The 22,075-nt window shown below is 38.7% G+C and overlaps 1 protein-coding gene across 2 annotated transcripts in view; it reads left to right on the forward strand.

The window, feature by feature from the left end:
* The window catches only part of FANCI (FA complementation group I), a 92,859-nt gene that overhangs the window by 21,352 nt on the left and 49,432 nt on the right, over nt 1–22,075 (forward strand). Inside the window, exons 4-12 of one of the 2 annotated variants that reach the window (XM_046653253.1) lie at nt 930–1,060; nt 1,497–1,653; nt 1,733–1,790; nt 5,293–5,334; nt 5,670–5,793; nt 6,247–6,332; nt 7,953–8,079; nt 18,239–18,331; nt 18,972–19,108. In XM_046653253.1, coding sequence (XP_046509209.1) covers nt 930–1,060; nt 1,497–1,653; nt 1,733–1,790; nt 5,293–5,334; nt 5,670–5,793; nt 6,247–6,332; nt 7,953–8,079; nt 18,239–18,331; nt 18,972–19,108 — 955 coding nt within the window. Of the gene's footprint in view, nt 1–929; nt 1,061–1,496; nt 1,654–1,732; nt 1,791–5,292; nt 5,335–5,669; nt 5,794–6,246; nt 6,333–7,952; nt 8,080–18,238; nt 18,332–18,971; nt 19,109–22,075 lie in introns of those variants that run through there. The other variant, XM_046653254.1, reaches the window with a different exon arrangement.

Genomic DNA, 22,075 nt, shown 5'->3' on the forward strand with positions numbered 1-22,075 from the left:
TCAAAGCTCCTTATGCACGTCTTCTCTAGGATTTCCTTTTAAGTTTTTTGGTCAGCTTGTTGCTTTCCTAACTGTTACTGCTGCCTCAGGGAAACCAAAATATTGATCAGTTGCAACTGATTTAGACAACTGCACCTGGTAAAAGGCTGTTTGCAATGGGCAAGTTCTCAGGTCAAATAAAGACGAGGCTTGCTAGTGAAAATTTCTAGGAAACAGCCAGCCAGGTCAAATAATGACAGTTATCTGGGAATTGGGCTTTAGAGGAGCTCCAACCATATTCTGTCCCCTCCAGAGGCTGCTAGACTGTTGGCTTTCACCATGACTGTGGGGTTGTTGGTTTTAAAGACTACAGGGTTGGGGGACTATGCGATGAAAGCTGTTAAAGTGCCACAAAGCTCACTGTTCTTACTGAAATTCAACTGTTTTTCTTAAACACTCCCTGGATTGTTGCAAGCCTTTGATTAATTTCCAGAGTTCCAAACAAGGTGATTTTCACTATTTTTGTGTGTTCTTGTTGCTTTTATGGAGGAGAGGATTTTACAAGGTCTTTTTTACTCTGCCATTTCTGTTGACGTCACTCAGTGATGAAGTTTTGAGCTGAAGTATGTTAAAGACATTTAATTTGGGTTTCAGAATCCAGAAAAGACGATAAGATGTATTACAAGGTATTCCTCCTTCTGCAGTTTGAAATTATTATAAAAGTTAATGATATAGGTGGAAGAAGAAAAGATGACATTTCAGTCACCAGCCTAAATTAAATACTTTTTCAGAGCTCCTAAATATTCCTGTTCTAAACACCATAGTAATCAGCAATTTGATAATTCTATTTATATATTAAACTACAAAGCTCTTTGTTTTTATTTGCCCTTCAACTTTGTAAGACTTCTTCCTTATTTCTTTGTTTCTGTACCACTTGTTAAAACAATAAGGTTCGCCCTGCTCTGTGGAAGCTGGAGCTCTTAGGAGACTTAAGGTATACACTTGTTGTATCCAGTTGGTGGAATCAGGGGATTTGCACAAAGAAGTAGCATCTGAGATCATAGGATTACTAATGCTGGAGGTAAGACAGAAAACAGAAACTGTTTTGGTTTTGGGTGGATTTTAAGGAGTTTGTAATTTGTTGAGGGAGGGAAAACTTAAATGTGCCAAACCTAGCATAGTTCCTATTTATAAATAAGAACTATTATTAAAAACAAAATAGTTGCTGGATGGGCCATAAACCACCTAGATGTTTACACTTCTGGTATCATGGACATGTTTCTCTTTGAAGAGTTGGCATATCTGAAAACGTTAGGGATCTGGCAGAGGATTCTGACTTTGAAACCCTTTACCATTATAAGTTCATATCAGAGCAGAATGATTCCCTGAATCCCTTGTAGGACCAGTTCTGGGTTTCAATGTCAACTCTGTTAACTCAGCAGAAGACTATTTCTTGGGAAGAGATATCAAATATTCAGATATCTGCTTAACATTTTCTTTATCCCGTAAACTTCTAGGCTCACAATTTTCCGGGACCATTATTGGTTGAATTAGCCAATGAGTTTGTTGGTGCTATCAAAGAAGGCAGCCTAATGAATGGAAAATCTTTGGAGTTACTACCCATCATTCTCACTGCCCTTGCTACCAAAAAGGAAAATCTGGCTTATGGAAAAGGTAATTTCCTTCTGATTCTAGTGGCTTTTTCTCTGTTCACTTAATCACATTTATTTCTCAGTGTATTTTGCATTTCTAGGTGAACTAAATGGGGAAGAATGTAAGAAGCAGTTGATTAATGCCCTCTGTTCTGGCAGGTGAGTCTTTCTCATTAACGTGTAGAACTTTCTCAGGACTACAAGTGGCCAAAAAGAGAGTTACCATTTACCTTAGGAGTTTATATTACTGAAGTTTTTAGTCCATTTTTTTGTTTATACTGTACCACTATAAAACCATTTAGTCTGTAATGAATTACTGAGAGAGATTATTTACCATATTTTCTAGGACTATACATATAGTTTCTATTTACATGACTGTGTATTTTTTTTTTTTTTTATTAATGTTATGATAGATTACAACCTTGTGAGATTTCAGTTGTACGTTTTTGTTAGTCATGTTGTGGGTACACCACTTCCCCCTCTGTGCCCTCCCCCCACCCCCCCTTTTCCCTGGTAACCACCAATCAGATCTCCTTATCAATATACTAAATTCCACCTATGAGTGGAGTCATATAGAGTTTGTCTTTCTCTGACTGGCTTATTTCGCTTAACATAATACCCTCGAGGTCCATGACTGTCTATTTTAACACAGCAATTTAGTCCTCTAACGTTACTTAGAGTCTCAAGGTCCTTAAGGTTGAGAAGCCACCCTGCTGCTATATCTTTTATATTTTTTTGAGAGAGTGGGATATATAAGTGACGTTTGTGTCTTTAAACCAGAAATATGGGAATCTACTCTGAGGAAAGACTCTAACATATAAGAAAATCCTCATACATGAACATGTTCAACATAGAAACTTGTGACCAACTTAAGCATACAGTAATAAACACATGTAGATTATGGTATGTAAGCTATGTAAGTTAAGGTAGGGCCACTCCATGAAATTGATACCCATTAAAAATGAAATATATAAAGATGTACATCAAAGATGAAAATTCTTACTCTATAGTCAGTGAAATAAAGAGAATATTAAGTTATGTAATACTATTATTACACTTGGGTATATTAAGAAGAACCGGAAGGGAATACCCAAGGTTATCTAAGGCAGAGATTACTGCTTTTATGGTTCTTTACATAAGATCTCTTACATAAATAGTTTTAGGCATGTATCAGCACACTTGTATTTATCCATTTATTTGTTTTTAATTACACAAGAGTTTATTCAATACATTGTAACATTTGCATTTTTCATTGAACACATCTGTTCATGTCAGCATATACAACTGTCATTCTTTTTGATAGTTCGATAGTAGTCTGTTAGATTATTTGGCTAATCTTCAAATGTTAGATTTTTTTTTCCAATAAATAATACTTGGTTATTTGGTCTTTTGCTGTTATAAAAAGTGTTGTGGGGCCTGGCCCAGTGTCACAGCGGTTAAGTGTGCATGTTCCACTTCAGCGGCCTGGGGTTCACCGGTTCGGATCCTGGATGTGGACATGGCATCGCTTGGCAAGCCATGCTTGGGAGGCATCCCACATATAAAGTAGAGGAAGGTGGGCATGCATGTTAGCTCAGGGCCAGTCTTCCTCAGCAAAAAGAGGAGGATTGGCAGCAGATGTTAGCTCAAGGGTAATCTTCCTCAAAAAAAAAGTATTGCATCTACAGAGTGAGTGCAATCCCTATCAAAGTTCCAATGACGTTTTTTGCAGAAATAGAACAAAGAATCCTAAAATTTACATGGAACAGCAAAATAGCTGAAGGAATCCTGAGAAAAAAGAACAAGGCTGGAGGTATCGCACTCCCTGATTTCCAAATATACTACAAACCTGTAGTAACCAAAACAGCATAGTACTGGCACAGAAACAGACACACAGATCAATGGAACAGAATTGAAAGCCCAGAAGTAAACCCATACATCTGCAGACAGTTAATCTTCAACAAAGGAGCCAAGAACATACAGTGGAGAAAGGAAAGTCTCTTCAATAAATGGTGTTGGGAAAACTGGACAACATGTGCAAAAGAATGAAAGTAGACCATTATCTTACACCATACACAAAAATTAACTCAAAATGGATTAAAGACTTGAATGTAAGATCTGAAACCATGACACTTTTAGAAGAAAACATAGGCAGTATGCTCTTCAACATAGGTCTTAGCAGCATATTTTCAAGTAACATGTCTGACCAGGTAAGGGAAACAATGGAAAAAAATAAACAAATGGGACTACATCAAACTAAAAAGCCTCTGTACAGCAAAGGAAACCATCAACAAAGCGAAGATGACCTAACATTTGGAAGAAGATATTTGCAAACCATATATCAGATAAGGGGTTAATATCCAAAATATACAAAGAACTCATCTCAACAACGAGAAAACTAACAACCCAATTGAAAAATGGGCAAAAGATCTGAACAGAGATTTCTCCAAAGAAGATATACAGATGGCCAACAGGCACATGAAAAGATGTTCAACATCATTAATTGTCAGGGAAATGCAAATCAAAACCACAATGAGCTATCACCTCACTCCCGTCAGGATGGCTATAATTAACAAGACAGGAAATAACAAGTGTTGGAGAGAATGTAGAGAGAAGGGAACCCTTGTACACTGCTGGTGGGGGTGCAAACTGGTATAGCCACCATGGAAAACAGTGTGGAGATTCCTCAAAAAATTAAGCCTAGAACTACCATATGATCCAGCTATTCCACTGCTGGGTATTTATCCAAAGAACATGAAAAGATGAAGGCATAAAGATACATGCACCCCTGTGTTCACTGCAGCATTATTCACAATAGCCAAGGCTTGGAAGCAACCTGGGTGACCATCAAGGGACAAATAGATAAAGAAGATGTACATATATGCACAGTGGGATACTACTCAGCCATAAAGAAGAGGAAATCTTGCCATTTCTGACCACGTGGATGGACCTTAAGGATATTATGCTAAGCGAAGTAAATCAGAGGGAGAAAGTCAAATACTGTATGATCTTATTCATAAATAGAAAATTAAAACAACAACAAACAAACACATAGAGACAGAGATTGGATTGGTGGTTCCCAGAGGGGAAGCAGGAGGCAGAAGGGTGAAAGGCATGATTAGGCACATGCATATGGTGATGGATTGTAATTAGTCTTTGAGTGGTGAACATGATGTGATTTACACAGAAATAGAAATGATGTATACCTGAAATTTATATAATGTTGTAAACCAGTATTACCACAATAAAAAAGAAGAGTGTTGCCATGAACATCCTTGTATATCTGGGTGACCTTTTATAAGCATGTACAAGGGGTATATTTCTAATAGTATGTTGGGTGGGTCTGTGGTAATGTGTATTTTTAAAGTTGGTAAGTCTTGCCAACTTGTCTTCTCAGAAGGATTATATCAGTGTACACCCCTTAAAGCAGTATATGAAGAGTGTTTTATTTCTCATAATCTCACCAGCACTGAATATTGTCAGACTTTGATTTTGCCATCTGATAGGTTAAAAGCTGTCATTTTATTCTTTTAAATCTCATTTCTTTGATCTTGTTTCCCAGTGGTACCAAATCAAACTTGAAGTGGCCTTGTTTTTTTATTCCTAACTAATTTTACAATTAATATGTAAATAAGTTAAAATGAGATCAACTTTCATATTCTTTGTCACTTTCTTTAACCAGATGGAATCAACAATATGTAATCCAGCTCACCTCCATGTTCAGGTAAGCATCATCGTTCCCTTTTCTCTTCTTCTCTTGCTTTGTGAACTTAGCTGCTGTAAGTTGAAATGTATCAAGCTCAAATACCACTCCTTTGAGTAAGAGTCTTGGTACCTCTGTTTTCTGTTATAGCATCCTACCCCCTTTTTTGCTTTAATTTCTTATTTAAAGTATAACTTTATCATTTTTTTCCAACTGACTTTATTTAGGTAGGGTTATTGGTCCTCTTTAAGGTTCTCCGCTAGAGAAAAATCAAAAGGGACAGTTATAATATTATAATATCTCCCAAAGTAGGCCATAGCTTTTAGACTCTGGCCTTTAGAATCTTTGATCCACAGGGATGTCCCTCTGACTGCAGAAGAGATGGAATTTGTGATGGAAAAAGTGTTGAGGATGTTCTCCAAGTTGAATCTTCAAGAAATACCACCTTTGGTCTATCAGCTTCTGGTCCTCTCCTCAAAGGTAGAAATAAAAAGTTGTTTTATTTTAAACTCCAGTGGAATGACCAGTTAGGGCCATTCAGGTTATTCATACTCTTTGTTTACCTACTAGGGCAGAGATGCTTTCATTTCACGTATGATGATTTGATCCAGTAAAAAGATCATGCTCCTCAGCCAAGGAAAACATACATTATCTCTTGTACTACCACATTTGTGTGTGTGTGTATAGTAGTAAAAGGGATAAAGATCTCAGAAAGGGTGGACTGTAGGTCCCTTAAATCTGACGCTAAGATGTATTTCAAACCCAATTTCAACATGAAAGTGTTCTATAAATTCTTAGTGTGACTCAAGGTTGTAATTTGTTTATCTATTTAAATTTATACTGGAGAATCCTTTAAGTTGAAAAGTACTTTTAAGTTCAACTTGGTGATTGTATCTTTTATGGGGAGCCCTTACCTATTGTATATGTTTCCAGGGAAGCAGAAAGAAGGTTTTGGAAGGAATCATAACTTTCTTCAGTGAGCTGGATAAGCAGCACAATGAGGAGCAGAGTGGTGATGAGTGAGTAATATAGTAGAGAAATAAGATTGTTTTTTACAAATTCATCATCTTATTGTGTATTTTAGTTACTTCATTGTTATTTAACCTTTCAGTCCCTACCTTCACCTCAGCACAGAGCTTCTCTGATTCTCTCCTAGCTGCTCCGTAATAAAGTTAAAAGAATGATGCAACCTCTTCAACTCTTTCATTTGCACCTTTCCAGGAAAATAGCAATAATTGTTCTGTAAGTTGCAAATTTAAAGGCTATTTATTAAGTGTCTACTCTGCCAGGAACTATTTGGCCCTGAGACTACAGTGATGAACCAGCAGACAAGATCCCTGCTCTTATGGAGCTTAAATTTTAGTGAGAAGAGAACAGAAAATAAACAAATAACAAGAAAAGTATTAGAGTGGAAAGTGCTATGTGGATAATTCAAATGAGTGATGTGACAGTGACAGCACAGCTACTTTAGACTGGGTGGTCAGGGAAGACCTCTCTGAGAAGGTGCTCTGTTACCTGAAGCCTGAAGGAGAAGAGCCACAATATGTAGATCAGGGAAAAGAACAATCTCAGTTAGTGGAACAGTTACTACAGAGGCAGGACACAGCACGGCGTGTCTGAAAAAGAGGATTTCTTTAAAGCAAATATTTGTAAAGTGCTTACTCTGTGCCAGGTGCTGTTGTGAGCACTTTAGACCTCACAACAACCCTATTTTGCCTCTATTTTATGGGTGCAGAAACTGAGGCACAGAGAAATTAAGGAATTTCCTGAGGTTCTATAGCCATGAAGTGGTGGAGCTAGGATTCGAATCCAGGCAGTTTGGCTGCAGAGTTCATGTCATTAATCCTGTTGCAGCCTATGGCATGTAATCTAGAATAACTCTTAGTTACTTGGCTCGAGCAATTGATTGTAAGGTAGTCTCATATACTGAGTTAGGAAATACTGACAGAGAAGCAGGTTTAGGGGAAAATAAACTCAGTTTTGGCTATGTTAAGTTGGAGATGTATATTAGCATCCCATATGGAGGTGTTGAGCAGGCAGTCTGGAGTTAGAGGGAAAGGTCAGGACTGGAGATATAGTATGGAAGGAACTAAAGCCACGGGACTGCATGGAGTCACCTAGGGAAATCGTGAAGAGAAGAAAAAAGAAACCCAAGACTGAACTCACGCATTCCACCACTTAACGGGAGGATGTCAGCACAAAAAGTTGAGAAGAGGCCAGTGACAATGCCCCAGAAGCTAGGAGAAGAAAGTGTTTTCAAGAAAAAGTGGTCAACTGTGTCACATCTACTGAGGTGTTAAGATGGGACTTGATTATTGGTTTTGGCAACATAGAGGTCATTTGTAACCCTTGCAAGAATAGTCGAAAAGCATTGGGGGGAAGAGTAGGGTAAGGAAGAAGCCTAACTGAACTGTGTTTAACTTGGAAGAGGTAAAGAAGTGAAAATAATGATAATAGACAATTCTTTGAGAAAGTTTTGTTGTAAAAAGGAGCAGAAAATGAGGCAGCAGAATTCGTACTTAACTGCCTGCCTCCAGTGAACATATGAGTTCAGCTTGAGTTGTCTACTTGTTTATCTGAGCTTCTGCACTGTTCTCTTGCTCAAACTATAGCTCATACCATTCTGTTGAATCTTATAGGCTGTTGGATCTTGTTACTGTGCCATCAGGTGAACTTCGTCACGTGGAAGGCACCATTATTCTACACATTGTGTTTGCCATCAAATTGGACTGTGAACTAGGCAGAGAACTCCTGAAGCACTTAAAGGTAGCATCAAACTGTTAAGGTGATCGGGATCTCTTTATGAAGGAGGGATGTTTGAGTCAAGCCTCTTTTATGGCAGTTAATGACAAGAAACAAATAGAAATATTGTAGAAGGACCTTGGGTCCAGAGGATCTCTTTTTACATTTAAAGTGGAAAATATATGATGTCACTACAGTCATAAGCAGGTTCCATTTTAAAACCATACCTTAATTGTTCTAAATGTTTAAGAAGAAAAAAAAAGATGACTGTTCAGCAGGAAACTCAAAATTTTCTCTTAACTCCATCATTATCTTTTGTGAGCTTAAACCTTGACTTCTGTTATGCCATTTATGGATTGGGGATATTGCCTATTTCTATTAGTATATTATGGGGTTTTGTGAAGCTGTATCATTCATCATTAAATATTTGTGAAGTAAAATTAGAAGTATTTTTAACTCTTTTAAAGAAAAGTTGTATATAAAGGACTTACTTTTTCCTCCAACATTTTATTTTGAAAATTTTAACCCACAGAAAAATTGAAACACTATAGCATGATGAATGCCTGTATACCCTTCACCTAGATTTCACCATTTATTACATACTTTGCCATGTTGACCTTATCTCACCTTCTCTCATGTACGTTCTTTTTTTCTGAACCATTTAAAAGTAGAAATTATGACACTTCAATGCCTGAATACATCCGCATGCGTCTCCTAAGAGTAAGGATTAGTATCTTTTAGTTGAACTTTTTGAAGCATCCAACCCGGTTGTCTTGTGTCTCACATTGTTGGATTTATTTGGTTGTTTCCTCGTGATTAGATTCAAGTTAAACATTTTTGGCAAGAATACTTGGTAAGTGATGTGTACTTTCTCTTGTAGGGGTCAGCAAATTTTCTGTAAAGGGCCGGATACTATTTTAGGCTTTGCAGGCCACATGGTCTCTCACTGCTGCTCTGCTCTTCCCTTGTAGCAAGAAGGCAGCCAGAGACAATAAATGACTAAGTGTGGCTGTGTACTGATGACACTATATGGACGCTGAAATTTGGATTTTATTGAATTTTCATGTGGCATGAAATATTATTCTTCCTTTGATTTTTTTCCCCCCAACAATTTAAAAATGTTAAAACCAGTCTTGGCTCATAGGCTGTTTAAAAATAGACAGTGGGCTGAATTTGGCCCACAGGCTATAGTTTGCCAACCGTTGTTCTATTGCATTACATCAGAAGGCTCATAGTTTCTGGCTATCCTACTACTGTTGATGCTAAATCATTTGGTTAAGACAATGATTGTCAGTTGTCTTTATTTGCAAGAATATAGGTTTCCTCTTGTAATTAGAAAATAATTCATGGGATCATAATTTGAGATCATGTGAAAATCTTTTTCCTCAGCAACCTTTCACACAGTGGTTTTGGTTTTCCCATCTGATGATTCTTGATCTAAATCAGTAATTATACTGAGAGTTGCAAAATGGTAGAACTAAAATTAGAAATTTTTAATTCTATCATTCCTACTACATTATTAGCTGGCTAAAAAGAGCCTCCCCTCCCCCTATTTTTTTGAATATCGTTATGCACCCATGAACCTTTTTTTTTTTTTTTATTAATGTTATGATAGATTACAACCTTGTGAGATTTCAGTTGTACATTTTTGTTAGTCATGTTGTGGGTACACCACTTCCCCCTCTGTGCCCTCCCCCCACCCCCCCTTTTCCCTGGTAACCACCGATCAGATCTCCTTCTCAATATACTAATTTCCACCTATGAGTGGAGTCATATAGAATTCGTCTTTCTCTGACTGGCTTATTTCGCTTAACATAATACCCTCGAGGTCCATCCACGTTGTTGTGAATGGGCCAATTTTGTCTTTTTTTATGGCTGAGTAGTATTCCATTGTGTATATATACCACATCTTCTTTATCCAATCATCAGTTTCTGGGCATGTAGGCTGGTTCCACGTCTTGGCTATTGTAAATAATGCTGCGATGAACATAGGGGTGCAACGGACTCTTGAGATTTCTGATATCAGGTTCTTAGGATAGATACCCAGTAATGGGATGGCTGGGTCATAGGGTATTTCTATTTTTAACTTTTTGAGAAATCTCCATACTGTTTTCCATAGTGGCTGTACCAGTTTGCATTCCCACCAACAGTGTATGAGGGTTCCTTTTTCTCCACAACCTCTCCAACATTTGTCACTCTTGGTTTTGGATGTTTTTGCCAATCTAACGGGTGTAAGGTGATATCTTAGTGTAGTTTTGATTTGCATTTCCCTGATGATTAGCGATGATGAACATCTTTTCATGTGTCTATTGGCCATATTCATATCTTCTTTTGAGAAATGTCTGTTCATGTCCTCTGCCCATTTTTTGATCGGGTTGTTTGTTTTTTTGTTGTTAAGCAGTGTGAGTTCTTTGTATATTATGGAGATTAACCCTTTGTCGGATAAGTGGCTTGTGAATATTTTTTCCCAATTAGTGAGCTGTTTTTTTGTTTCAATCCTGTTTTCCCTTGCCTTGAAGAAGCTCTTTAGTCTGATGAAGTCCCATTTGTTTATTCTTTCTATTGTTTCCCTCAACTGAGGAGTTACAGTGTCCAAAAAGATTCTTTTGAAACTGATGTCAAAGAGTGTACTGCCTATATTCTCTTCCAAAAGACTTATTGTCTCAGGCCTAATCTTTAGGTCTTTGATCCATTTTGAGTTTATTTTGGTGTGTGGTGAAAAAGACTGGTCAATTTTCAATCTTTTGCATGTGGCTGTCCAGTTTTCCCAGCACCATTTGTTGAAGAGACTTTCTTTTCTCCATTGTAGGCCCTCTGCTCCTTTGTTGAAGATTAGCTGTCCATAGATGTGTGGTTTTATCTCTGGGCTTTCAATTCTGTTCCATTGATCTGTGGACCTGTTTTTGTACCAGTACCATGCTGTTTTGATCACTGTAGCTTCGTAGTATGTTTTGAAATCGGGGATTGTGATTCCGCCGGCTTTGTTTTTCTTGCTCAGGATTGCTTTAGCAATTCGTGGTCTTTTGTTGCCCCATATGAATTTTAGGATTGTTTGTTCAATATCTGTGAAGAATGTTCTTGGGATTCTGATTAGGATAGCACTGAATCTGTATATTGCTTTAGGTAGTATGGACATTTTAACTATGTTTATTCTTCCAATCCATGTGTAAGGAATGTCTTTCCATCTCTTTATGTCATCATCAATTTCTTTCAAGAAAGTCTTGTAGTTTTCATTGTATAGATCCTTCACTTCCTTGGTTAAGTTTATCCCAAGGTATTTTATTCTTTTCGTTGTGATTGTGAATGGGATAGAGTTCTTGAGTTCTTTTTCTGTTAGTTCATTGTTAGTGTATAGAAATGCAACTGATTTATGCACGTTAATTTTATACCCTGCTACTTTGCTGTAGTTGTTGATTATTTCTAATAGTTTTTCTGTGGATTCTTTGGGGTTTTCTATATATAAGATCATGTCGTCTGCAAACAACGAGAGTTTTACTTCTTCGTTACCTATTTGGATTCCTTTTATTTCTTTTTCCTGCCGAATTGCTCTGGCCAGCACCTCCAGTACTATGTTGAATAGGAGTGGTGAAAGTGGGCACCCTTGTCTTGTTCCTGTCCTCAGAGGGATGGCTTTCAGTTTTTGTCCATTGAGTATGATGTTGGCTGTGGGCCTATCATATATGGCCTTTATTATGTTGAGGTACTTTCCTTCTATACCCATTTTACTGAGGGTTTTTATCATAAATGGGTGTTGGATCTTGTCGAATGCTTTCTCTGCGTCTATTGAGATGATCATGTGGTTTTTGTTTTTCATTTTGTTGATGTAGTGTATCACGTTGATTGACTTGCGGATGTTGAACCATCCCTGTGTCCCTGGTATAAATCCCACTTGATCATGGTGTATAATCTTTTTGATGTATTGCTGTAATCGGTTTGCCAAAATTTTGTTGAGGATTTTTGCATCTATGTTCATCAGTGATATCGGCCTGTAGTTCTCCTTCTTTGTGTTGTCCTTGTCAGGTTTGGGGATCAGGGTGATGTTGGCTTCATAGAATGTGTTAGGGAGTTCTCCATCTTTCTCAATTTTCTGGAACAGTTTGAGGAGAATAGGTATTAAGTCTTCTTTGAATGTTTGGTAGAATTCTCCAGAGAAGCCGTCTGGTCCTGGACTGTTATTTTTGGGGAGGTTTTTGATTACCGTTTCTATTTCCTTACTTGTGATTGGCCTATTCAGATTCTCCATTTCTTCCTGATTCAGTTTGGGGAGATTGTAGGAGTCTAGGAATTTGTCCATTTCTTCCAGGTTGTTCAATTTGTTGGCATATAGTTTTTCATAGTATTCTCTTATGATGTCTTGTATTTCATTGGTATCTGTTGTGATTTCTCCTCTGTCATTCCTAATTTTATTAATTTGCGATTTCTCTCTTCTTTTCTTGGTGAGTCTGGCTAGGGGTTTGTCAATTTTGTTAATTCTTTCGAAGAACCAACTCTTTGTTTCATTGATCCTTTCTATTGCCTTTTTTGTTTCAATATCGTTTATTTCTGCTCTTATTTTTATTATTTCCCTCCTTCTACTGACTCTGGGCTTTGTTTGTTCTTCTTTTTCTAGTTCTGTTAGGTGTCGTTTGAGGTTGCTTATGTGAGCTTTTTCTTGTTTAGTGAGGTGAGCCTGTATTGCGATGAATTTCCCTCTTAGGACTGCTTTTGCTGCATCCCAAATGATTTGGTATGTCGTGTTCTCATTTTCATTAGTCTCCAGATAAAATTTGATTTCTTCTTTAATTTCTTCAATGATCCATTGTTTGTTGAGAAGCGTGTTGTTTAGTCTCCACATTTTTGCACCTTTCTCTGCTTTTTTCTTGTAGTTGATTTCTAGTTTAATAGCATTATGATCAGAAAAGATGCTTGATATTATTTCAACTCTCTTGTATTTATTGATGTTTGCTTTGGTTCCCAAAATATGGTCAATCCTTGAGAATGTTCCATGTGCACTTGAGAAGAATGTGTAACCTGCTGTTTTTGGATGAAGTGTTCTATATATATCTATTAAGTCCATCTGGTCTAATTTTTCATTTAATTCTATTATTTCCTTGTTGATTTTCTGTCTGGATGTTCTGTCCATTGGTGTTAATGGTGTGTTGAGGTCCCCTACTATTATTGTATTGTTGTTGATGTCTTCTTTTAGTTCTATTAAGAGTTCCTTTACAAATTTTGGTGCTCCTGTGTTGGGTGCGTATATATTTATAAGTGTTATGTCTTCTTGGTGGAGAGTCCCTTTTATCATTATATACTGTCCCTCTTTATCTTTCTTTATCTGTTTTGCTTTGAAATCTACCTTGTCTGATATTAGTATAGCGACACCTGCTTTCTTTTGTTCATTATTAGCTTGGAGTATTGTTCTCCATCCCTTCACTCTGAGCCTGTGTTTGTCTTTGGGGCTGAGGTGTGTTTCCTGGAGGCAGCATATTGTTGGATCTTGTTCTTTGATCCATCCTGCCACTCTGTGTCTTTTGATTGGGGAGTTCAATCCATTTACATTTAGAGTGATTATTGAGATGTGGGGGCCTACCACTACCATTTTGTGTCTTGTTTTCCAGTTTTCTTCAGTTTCCTTTGTTTCTCGTCCCATGGTTTAATCTGTTCTGATGTAGAGCTGCTACTCTCTGTTGTTGTCCTTCTACTTATCTCCTCTGCTCTTGGTTTTGTAGCCCCTTTCCTTTTTTGGATTTTTCAGGAATGAGGGTTTTCCTGAGGATTTCCTGAAGAGGAGGTTTTGTGGCAGTGAACTCCCTTAATTTTTGTCTATCTGCGAAAGTTTTTATTTCTCCATCGTATTTGAAGGATATTTTCACTGGGTAGAGAATTCTCGGCTGTAGATTTTTGTCCTTCAGATTTTTGAGTATATCATTCCACTCTCTTCTAGCCTGTAAAGTTTCTGCTGAGAAATCTGCTGATAGCCTGATGGGGGTTCCTTTGTAGGTTAGTTTCTTTTGCCTGGCTGTCCTTAGTATTTTCTCCTTGTCGTTGACTTTTGCTAGCTTCACTACTATATGGCATGGAGTTGGTCTTCTTGCATTGATAAAGTTTGGAGATCTATTGGCTTCTGTCACCTGAAGATCCATCTCCCTCGCCAGATTTGGGAAGTTCTCAGCCATTATTTCTTTGAATAGGCTTTCTGCCCCTTTCTCCTTCTCTTCTCCCTCTGGTATACCTATAATCCTTACGTTGCATCTCCTAATTGTGTCTGATAATTCTCGGAGAGTTTCTTCATTTCTTTTTAGTCTTGCTTCTCTCTCCTCCTCTGCCTGCAGCAATTCTATATTGCCATCTTCCAAATTGCTAATTCTTTCCTCCATATTATCGGCCCTACTGTTCAGAGCATCTAGATTTTTCTTAATCTCCTCTATTGTGTTCTTCATTTCCAATATTTCTGTTTGGTTCTTCTTTATCATATCAAACTCTTTTGTGACATAGCTCCTGAACTCGTTGAGTTGTCGGTCAGAACTCTCTCTTAACTCATTGAGAATTTTAATGATGGCTGTTTTGAAGTCATCATCATTTAGGTTATATATCTCATTTTCTTTGGGATTGTTTTCTGTGTATTTGTTACTTTCTTTCTGTTCTGGAGATTTAATGTATTTTTTCATATTGCTTGATGTTGATTTGTGCCTCCGCATGGAGATAGAGTTTAGTTGCTCCTTTCACTTGTTTCAGCTGCTGCGGTGGGGGAGCAGCTGTTTATACTGCACCAACCAGGAACCCTGTCCACAGTTGCTAACTGGGCCTGGGCCCCTCCTTGTAGCCACAGTGGCCCTTTGGATTCCCTCCTCTGCCGTGGGGGCCGTCACAGGGGGGCTTCAGGCTGCTGGTGCCTACTGTTGCAGCCCACCTAGATGTGCTCTCTCCTTGGGGTCTGCAACGGTGTTATGGGCTTTTCCAGCGGCCAGGGGTGGGATCACTTATATTTGTCACTCCATTGCTGTCGGCACCCACAAAATCTCACTTGTCCTCTATGGGTCGCAGGAGAGCTATTGGCATCTTCTACAGTCTGTGGTTAGTTCACCTAGCTATGCTGCTTTTGCCCTGGGGTCTTCCAGCCTTGTGGCTGGCGGCTGGGTGCCTTCTACTGGTGCTGTGCAGAGGCTTTCCCTAAGGCTGCTGTGAGCCTGTAGGGTTTCCCCCTAGGCTACGAAGCTGGGTCTCTGGAACTCCCCCCAGCCCCAGTCCTCTCCGAGATCTCCAGCTATCCCTAGTCCCACGGGGCGGGCAACGGCAGCTGGGGGTCGCCCCACCCTCTGGGATTCTCTCCGGGCCTCTCCCAGAGCCGTGAATGCTCGGCGTAGCCCCTCTGCTAATGGCAGACAGAGAGTTTTGTCTGCTGCCCGGGCGGAACTCCAGCGCTTCCCGTCCGGGTCGCAGAGCCAGCCTTTGAAAGTTCCCCCAGCCCCAGTCCTCTCCGAGATCTCTGGCAATCCCTAGTCCCACGAGGCAGGCAACGGCAGCTGGGGGTCGCCCTGCCCTCTGGGATTCTCTCCGGGCCTCTCCCGGAGCCGTGAATGCTCGGCGTGGCCTCTCTGCTAATGGCAGACAGAGAGTTTTATCTGCTGCCTGGGCGGAGCTCCGGCGCTTCCCCTCCGGGTCGCAGAGCTGGCCTTTGAAAGTTCCCCCAGCCCCGGTCCTCTCCGAGATCTCCGGCAATCCCTACTCCCACGGGGCGGGCAACGGCAGCTGGGAGACCTCCGTACCCTCAGCGACTCTCTCTGGGACCCTCCGGGCGCCGTGAACACCAGGCGGGGTCTCCCCTCCAATGGCGGGGAGAGACTCTCCCCGCGGGCTCAGGTGTGCAACTCCAAAGTTTCCCTCTGCGTTTAGGAGTAATTGCGGGGGGTTTAGGTAGGGTTCTGGTCACCTGTTTCCACCGTCGCTCCTCTGTTGTGTGCTCGCTCCTGCCCTAGATGTGTGTAGATCCTCTGGGGGCGTCCGTTGGAAGAAAGCCGCTTGCGGGTACTAGGCTGCTTATCAGGGTCAGAGAGTTTTCACCTATTTCCACATCCTCCCGGAGGAAAGTCCGTCCGCCTTCCGATGTATAGTTGCGTGGGTATCTCAGACGTCCTGAGATGCTGTCTGGATATCCTTTGTCAAGCGATAAGTGTCCAAATAATTGTAGACTCGAAGGGGGAGAGACAAAGAGGACTACTCACGGCGCCATCTTGGATCTTCCCCCATGAACCTTTTTAAATTCAGTACTCATTATGCATTACTCAGAGTGTGACCCATATTTGGCCAACTGGATCTTTCAAGTTGGCTTCTGTTTCCTTCTGACAGGCCGACCTATTAGTCTTTGAGCACTTTTGTGGCATAAGCTATCCAACGCTCACCTTGATTTTCCTTCTCCTCTCCTGATTATCAGCCATTTCTCCAAGGAGCCCTGGGTCCCTTCTGTAGAAAAGGATATCGAAAGACCGTAATGTATGAGGTAGACTTTAAAGCTGTTTTATCTTCTCTGCATTTGTGCATTCTTCTTTTTATTTAGGTTATTGTAGCTGTATTATTGGTCTTTGCAAAGAACCAGCATTGTATTTTTTTCTTTACTCCCCTGTTTTATTTTTGTTTGTTGGTTTTCTGTTTTATTCATCTTTGATTTTTATATTTATTCCTTTTTTTCTTTTGTTTCTTGGCTATCATTTCCAAGACCTATTTTTTAAACTTTATTGAGGTATAATTTATATGACATAAAATTCACATCTTGTAAGTGACTAGTTCAGTGATTTTTCGTAAGTTTATCTTGTTGGACACCCTTCACCATAATCCACTTTTAAAATGTTTTCATCACCCTGTAAGATCCTTCCTGCCCATTTACAGTTAATCCACATTCCCAGCTCCAGGTAACCACTAATCTACTTTCTGTCCTTTGGATTCACCTTTCCTAGCCATTTCATATAAATGGAATCATACAGTATATGATCTTTTGTGTGTGGCTTCTTTCATTTAGCGTAATGTTTTCAAGGTTCATCTGTGATGTAGTATGTATCAGTATTTCATTCCTTTTTGTTGTTGACTAGTGTTCCATCATATGGATATATTAATTTGTTTAGCTGTTCACCAGTTGATGGACATTTGAGTTGTTTCCACTTTTGGGCTATTATGAATAATGCTGTTACGAACATTCACATGCAAGTCTTTGTATGGACGTGTTTTCACTTCTCTTGGATAGATACCTACAAGTGGAATTTCTGGGTTGTGTGATATATTTATGTTTACGTTTTTAAGAAACAACTGTTCTCCAAAGTGGCTGTATTATTTTACAGTCCCACCAGCACTGTGTGAGGGTTCCTGTTTCTCCACATCCTGGCCAACATTTGTTATTGTCTGTCTTTTTTATTATATCTATTCTAATGGGTGTGAAGCAGTATCTCTTTGAGGTTTTACTTTGCAGTTCCTTAATGACTGATGATAATTGAACATCTTTTCGTGTCTTTATTAGCTGTTCTAATATCCTCTTTGGTAAAATGTCTATTCAAATCTTTTGCCCATTTTTTGCGTGTCTTACTGAGTTTTAAGAATTCTTTGTATATTCTGGGTATAAGTCCCTTATTATGTATATAATTAGAGAAATAAATATTTCTCCCATTCTGTGGCTTATCTTTTCATTTTCTTAATGATGTCTTTTAACACAAATGTTTTGAATTTTACTGAGGTCTGATTTATCAAGTTTTTTTTTTCTTCTTCTTCTTTTTCTCCCCAAAGCCCCCCAGTACATGGTTGTATGTTTTAGTTGTGGGCCCATCTAGTTGTGGCATGTGGGACACTGACTCAGCATGGCGTGATAGTGGTGACAGGTCCGCGCCCAGAATCCAAGCTGGCGAAACCCCGGGCCTCCAAAGTGGAGTGCGCAAACTTAACCGCTCGGCCACGGGGCCAGCTCCCAAGTTGTTTTTATATAAATTATTCTTTTGGTGTTGTATCTAAGAAATCTAGGCAAAGACAACATAGTAGAAAATCTTCTACACCTTGAATTTTGCCTAAGGTCCTGAAGATTATCTGCTTTGTTTTCTTTGAAAAGTTTTATAGTTTTAGCTCTTACATTTAGGCTTCTGATCCATTTAAGAAGCTTTTTCTAAAGTAGGCTATGTTACACTTTTAAGATGTACATAATGACTCGTTTTTGGTTTGTGTGTTCTAGGCAGGACAGCAAGGAGATCTCAGTAATAATATATGTCCCTTCAGCATTGCCCTCCTGCTCTCTGTGACAAGAATACAAAGATTTGAGGAACAGGTATTTATTAATGACTTTTTGGTTCCTTCTGTAGTTGATAAGGAGCAAAGGGCCTGTTTTTTTGTTATCCTTCGCTAAACAATTCCACTCCCATCCTGCCAGCAGCAGCTTCCTCGATAAAACATGTAGGCCCACACTGTTCTGTGGGGGCTGCTTGAAGACTTCTTCAGGTGCCTGGTTTATACCTCTCTTTCCTATTGTGTGGTAAGCCAGGTGGTGAGGTGGGAATGAGAGTGGAAACATATCACACAGTCCAGATAGCAAGAATGGAAATGGTATCCACGAGCAGTTTTAATATCTTGTAGCTTTCCAAGAAATTGTCCCTGCTTGAGTTGAAATTAACCAGAATAGGTTAGTTGCAAGGAAGAAAATATAAAATCCTTTACCATTTTTTATCATATGTGTTCCCTGGTTGTGTGTAATATTAGTATTGATTTTTAGCCCTTTTGCTCTCTTAAGGAAGGCTTGTCTTCAGCTCTTTTAAGCTCCCACTCAGTCATAATTTTTATATCATACTTGTCTAGTGAAACAGTTGTCATAGGGATGAGTATATGGCAGCAAGTAGAAACAGTTACAGGGTTAACATTTTATAGCATGAGCTATTTTTTGGTTCATTTTCCTATTTCTTTCATTATATTAGGTATTTGATCTTTTAAAGACTTTGATTGTAAAGAGCTTCAAGGATCTTCAGCTTCTCCAAGGCTCAAAATTTCTTCAGAATCTAGTCCCTCATAGATCTTCTGTTTCAGCCATGATCTTGGAAGTGGTAAAGAATAGGTGAGTTTGTGAACTATACCCTAGTATGTTCATGAGGTATTTAGTGTTAGAAAATGCAACATGGTACCATACTTATGGCTCATCAGAGAAAACTGATGACTACCACTGTTGACTTCACCTCTCAAGGTTTTATCCCTTAAAATTGATGAAGCAAGCTTTTCCTGTATCACAAGGTCCTTAAATCCCAAGGCCTGATTTCTTGGCCACCTTGATAGCAAGAATACAAAAATGGAGTAGGTGCCTTTGCTCCTTTTGTGATATTACAACTCTTTATTGTCCTGAGTCTTCGTTGACTTTTTTAGGTGAGTAAAAAACATTAAAAGTTTTATTTACTGTAACTGTTGAAGTTTGGGGCTGATGGATAGAATTGAATTGATTAGCAGTTTAGACAAATCCATTTTAAACCAAATTTTGAAAAGACTGGTCACCATCCTGGTCGTTATTTTAATTTCAGGATATACACTGGCTGTTGTAACAGTCTTTACTGTGTCATGTTTTTTTTTTGTCTGTGGATTAAATATATTTTAAAGCTTTATAGTTTAAGTCATAATTTAAGGTTGCTCTCATTCCAGGTCTGGGAATTTTGATTTAGATTGAATTTACATGAGGTTGGCATACAAGGCAAATTTGAGAATAGAACCCCTGTGTCTGAGTGGTTTACCCATTAGGCTTTAAAGCTTCTGTATCTTCTCTGTATCTGGTTCTTCTTTTTCCTAAGGTTTACAGTTGTATCTCCAGTATTCCCTCAACCAGGTCTCTTCAAGTTGGGCTAACGAAACAGGCATTAGCTAACCAGAAAATTCCTGGAAAGCTGCCCTTCTGGAAGTCCCAGTTAGCTATAGGACCTGGAAGCATCTCCATCTATAATTAGGCTGGGGTGGGCAATTGCCACTAGGTAGGACTAAAACTTACTGAGAGGGATTTGGATAGCATTACTAGACCCCCTAGAATAGCCAGCTGGCTTGTCACACATGCTTGCCCCACTCAGCGAATTAACCTTGAAGTAATGCATCCTACATTTTATGTGATCGAATTTTTGGACCCCGCTTATTGCATATTTGGTGTATTTTATTGTATTTAGATTTCGATTTGCCTGTTACTGTCTAGAGTTAATTAGTAGAATAATTAGAGTTAATTATGGCATTTCTGGTGTAACACAGTATACTTATGAAAAATCTTCTGTTCTGCAGAATTACACTCTAAAAGTAACAGGACCTGTGGGGAAAATAGGGTCGAACACCCTTAAAATATATTTGCCTTTGTAACCAGAGTGCTAAGATATATTCTTTTTTTTAATTGAAATATAGTTGGCATATTGCATTATATTAGTTTCAAGTGTACAACATAATGACTTGATATTTGTATATACTGTGAAATGATCACAATAGCTCTCTTTAACATCTGATGTATTTTTAATATAAAAGTTCTACTTCCGTAAATATAAGATTTTACCTTAAGCAACAAGTTGAGGTAACCTGGAAAGGGACAGTAAGGGAGTATTGAGGCTGAATTATGGAGACTAGGACAAAATGCAAAAATATTGTGCGTGTGGCCTAAGCCAAAAGGAAGAAAACGGGGTAATGGGCATCATGAACAGCACTGTCTTCCTCCAAGGTTTGCTGTGTTCAGCTCTGCTGACATACTTTGTGCTTACCTGGAGATACTTGGAGGTGCAAAACATTAATGTACTAGGAAAAAATCACCTGTGAACCAATTCATTCTCCCAGTTATACTTACTCCCTTATTTACCAATCATATATGAGCTCTTTCATGTTAGACAAAGATAGACATTTTGTAGCAAACAGACTGTAATTGCCTCTTCCCTCCAAGCTGAGAACCTTAGTGCACTCACTATTTCTCTACTTCCTTCTTATTAAGATTATAATTAACAAACAACACTTACTTAGACTTTGTAGTAAATTTTACTAGTTTCTTTACTTACCTCTATCTTTGGAATCTCGTATTTTTTCTCTTGGAAATATGCCATAAGTATATAGTTTTTGCAGCAATGCTTTCTGATACGGTTTGTGGATGGTAGACTTTCTGAGTATTTCCATGTCTAAAGATGTCTTTATTTTGCCCTCTTACCTGAGCAATAATTTGACCAAGTATAAAATTCTGGTAGAAAGTTTATAACCATTTTTTATTGTCTTTGTGCACCTAGCATTACTGATGAAGTCTGATGATTCTTTGTATTATTGTAGATAATCTGCTATTTTCTTCATGGGAACTTTTGAGATTTATTTTTATGCTTGATGTTCTGAAATTTAACACAGCTTATTTTTATGTCAGTTCTTTTTTAATTCATTCCTGCTTATATTTAGTGTGCCCTTTCACGGTAAGAATTCATGTCTTTTCTAAGCTCTGTAATGATTTTCTCTTTTTATTTAAGTTCTTTGAGTAATCCTTCCCCCTTTTCTCTCTATTCTCTCCTATTAGTTGTTGGAATTTCTTCATCTGTGTGCCATATCTCTTAATTTTCTTTCCTGCTTTTCGTATTTCTTCTTGTTAATTTGTACTGCAGCTCTGTCTACGTTACTCTCAGTTCCGTCTATTGAGTTTTTCACTCCAGCAATCATGTTTTTCATTTCCAAAATTTCCAGTTGGTTCTTTTTCCATAACAGTCTGTTTTTTGTTTTATGCTATAATCTTTCTTTTTTCTCTGAGGGTATTCATTAGAGTTTTAAAATCTCCTTCTGTTTGTTCCGTTAGCCTTTCCCTCAGATATCAGTTCTCTTCGTTGGGTTTCGTGCTTCTCTTTCCAGGTGGTATTTTTTCCTGTATTTGGTGGTTATTGGTTTGTCTCTCTATTGATGTTTCTGGTGCTCCCCATTAGTTTGTCTGAGAGTGCCCTGTCTATTCACACATTCCACCTCTGTGATTTGAGGATGGCGGTAGGATGTGCCAAGGGCTAATCTTTTAGGTGTGGGGCCTCCCTAATCCCTCCAGCGTGTTGTCATCCTTCAG

The sequence above is a fragment of the Equus quagga genome, chromosome 2, assembly GCF_021613505.1.
Source record: "Equus quagga isolate Etosha38 chromosome 2, UCLA_HA_Equagga_1.0, whole genome shotgun sequence".
Classification (NCBI taxonomy): Eukaryota; Metazoa; Chordata; class Mammalia; order Perissodactyla; family Equidae; genus Equus; species Equus quagga.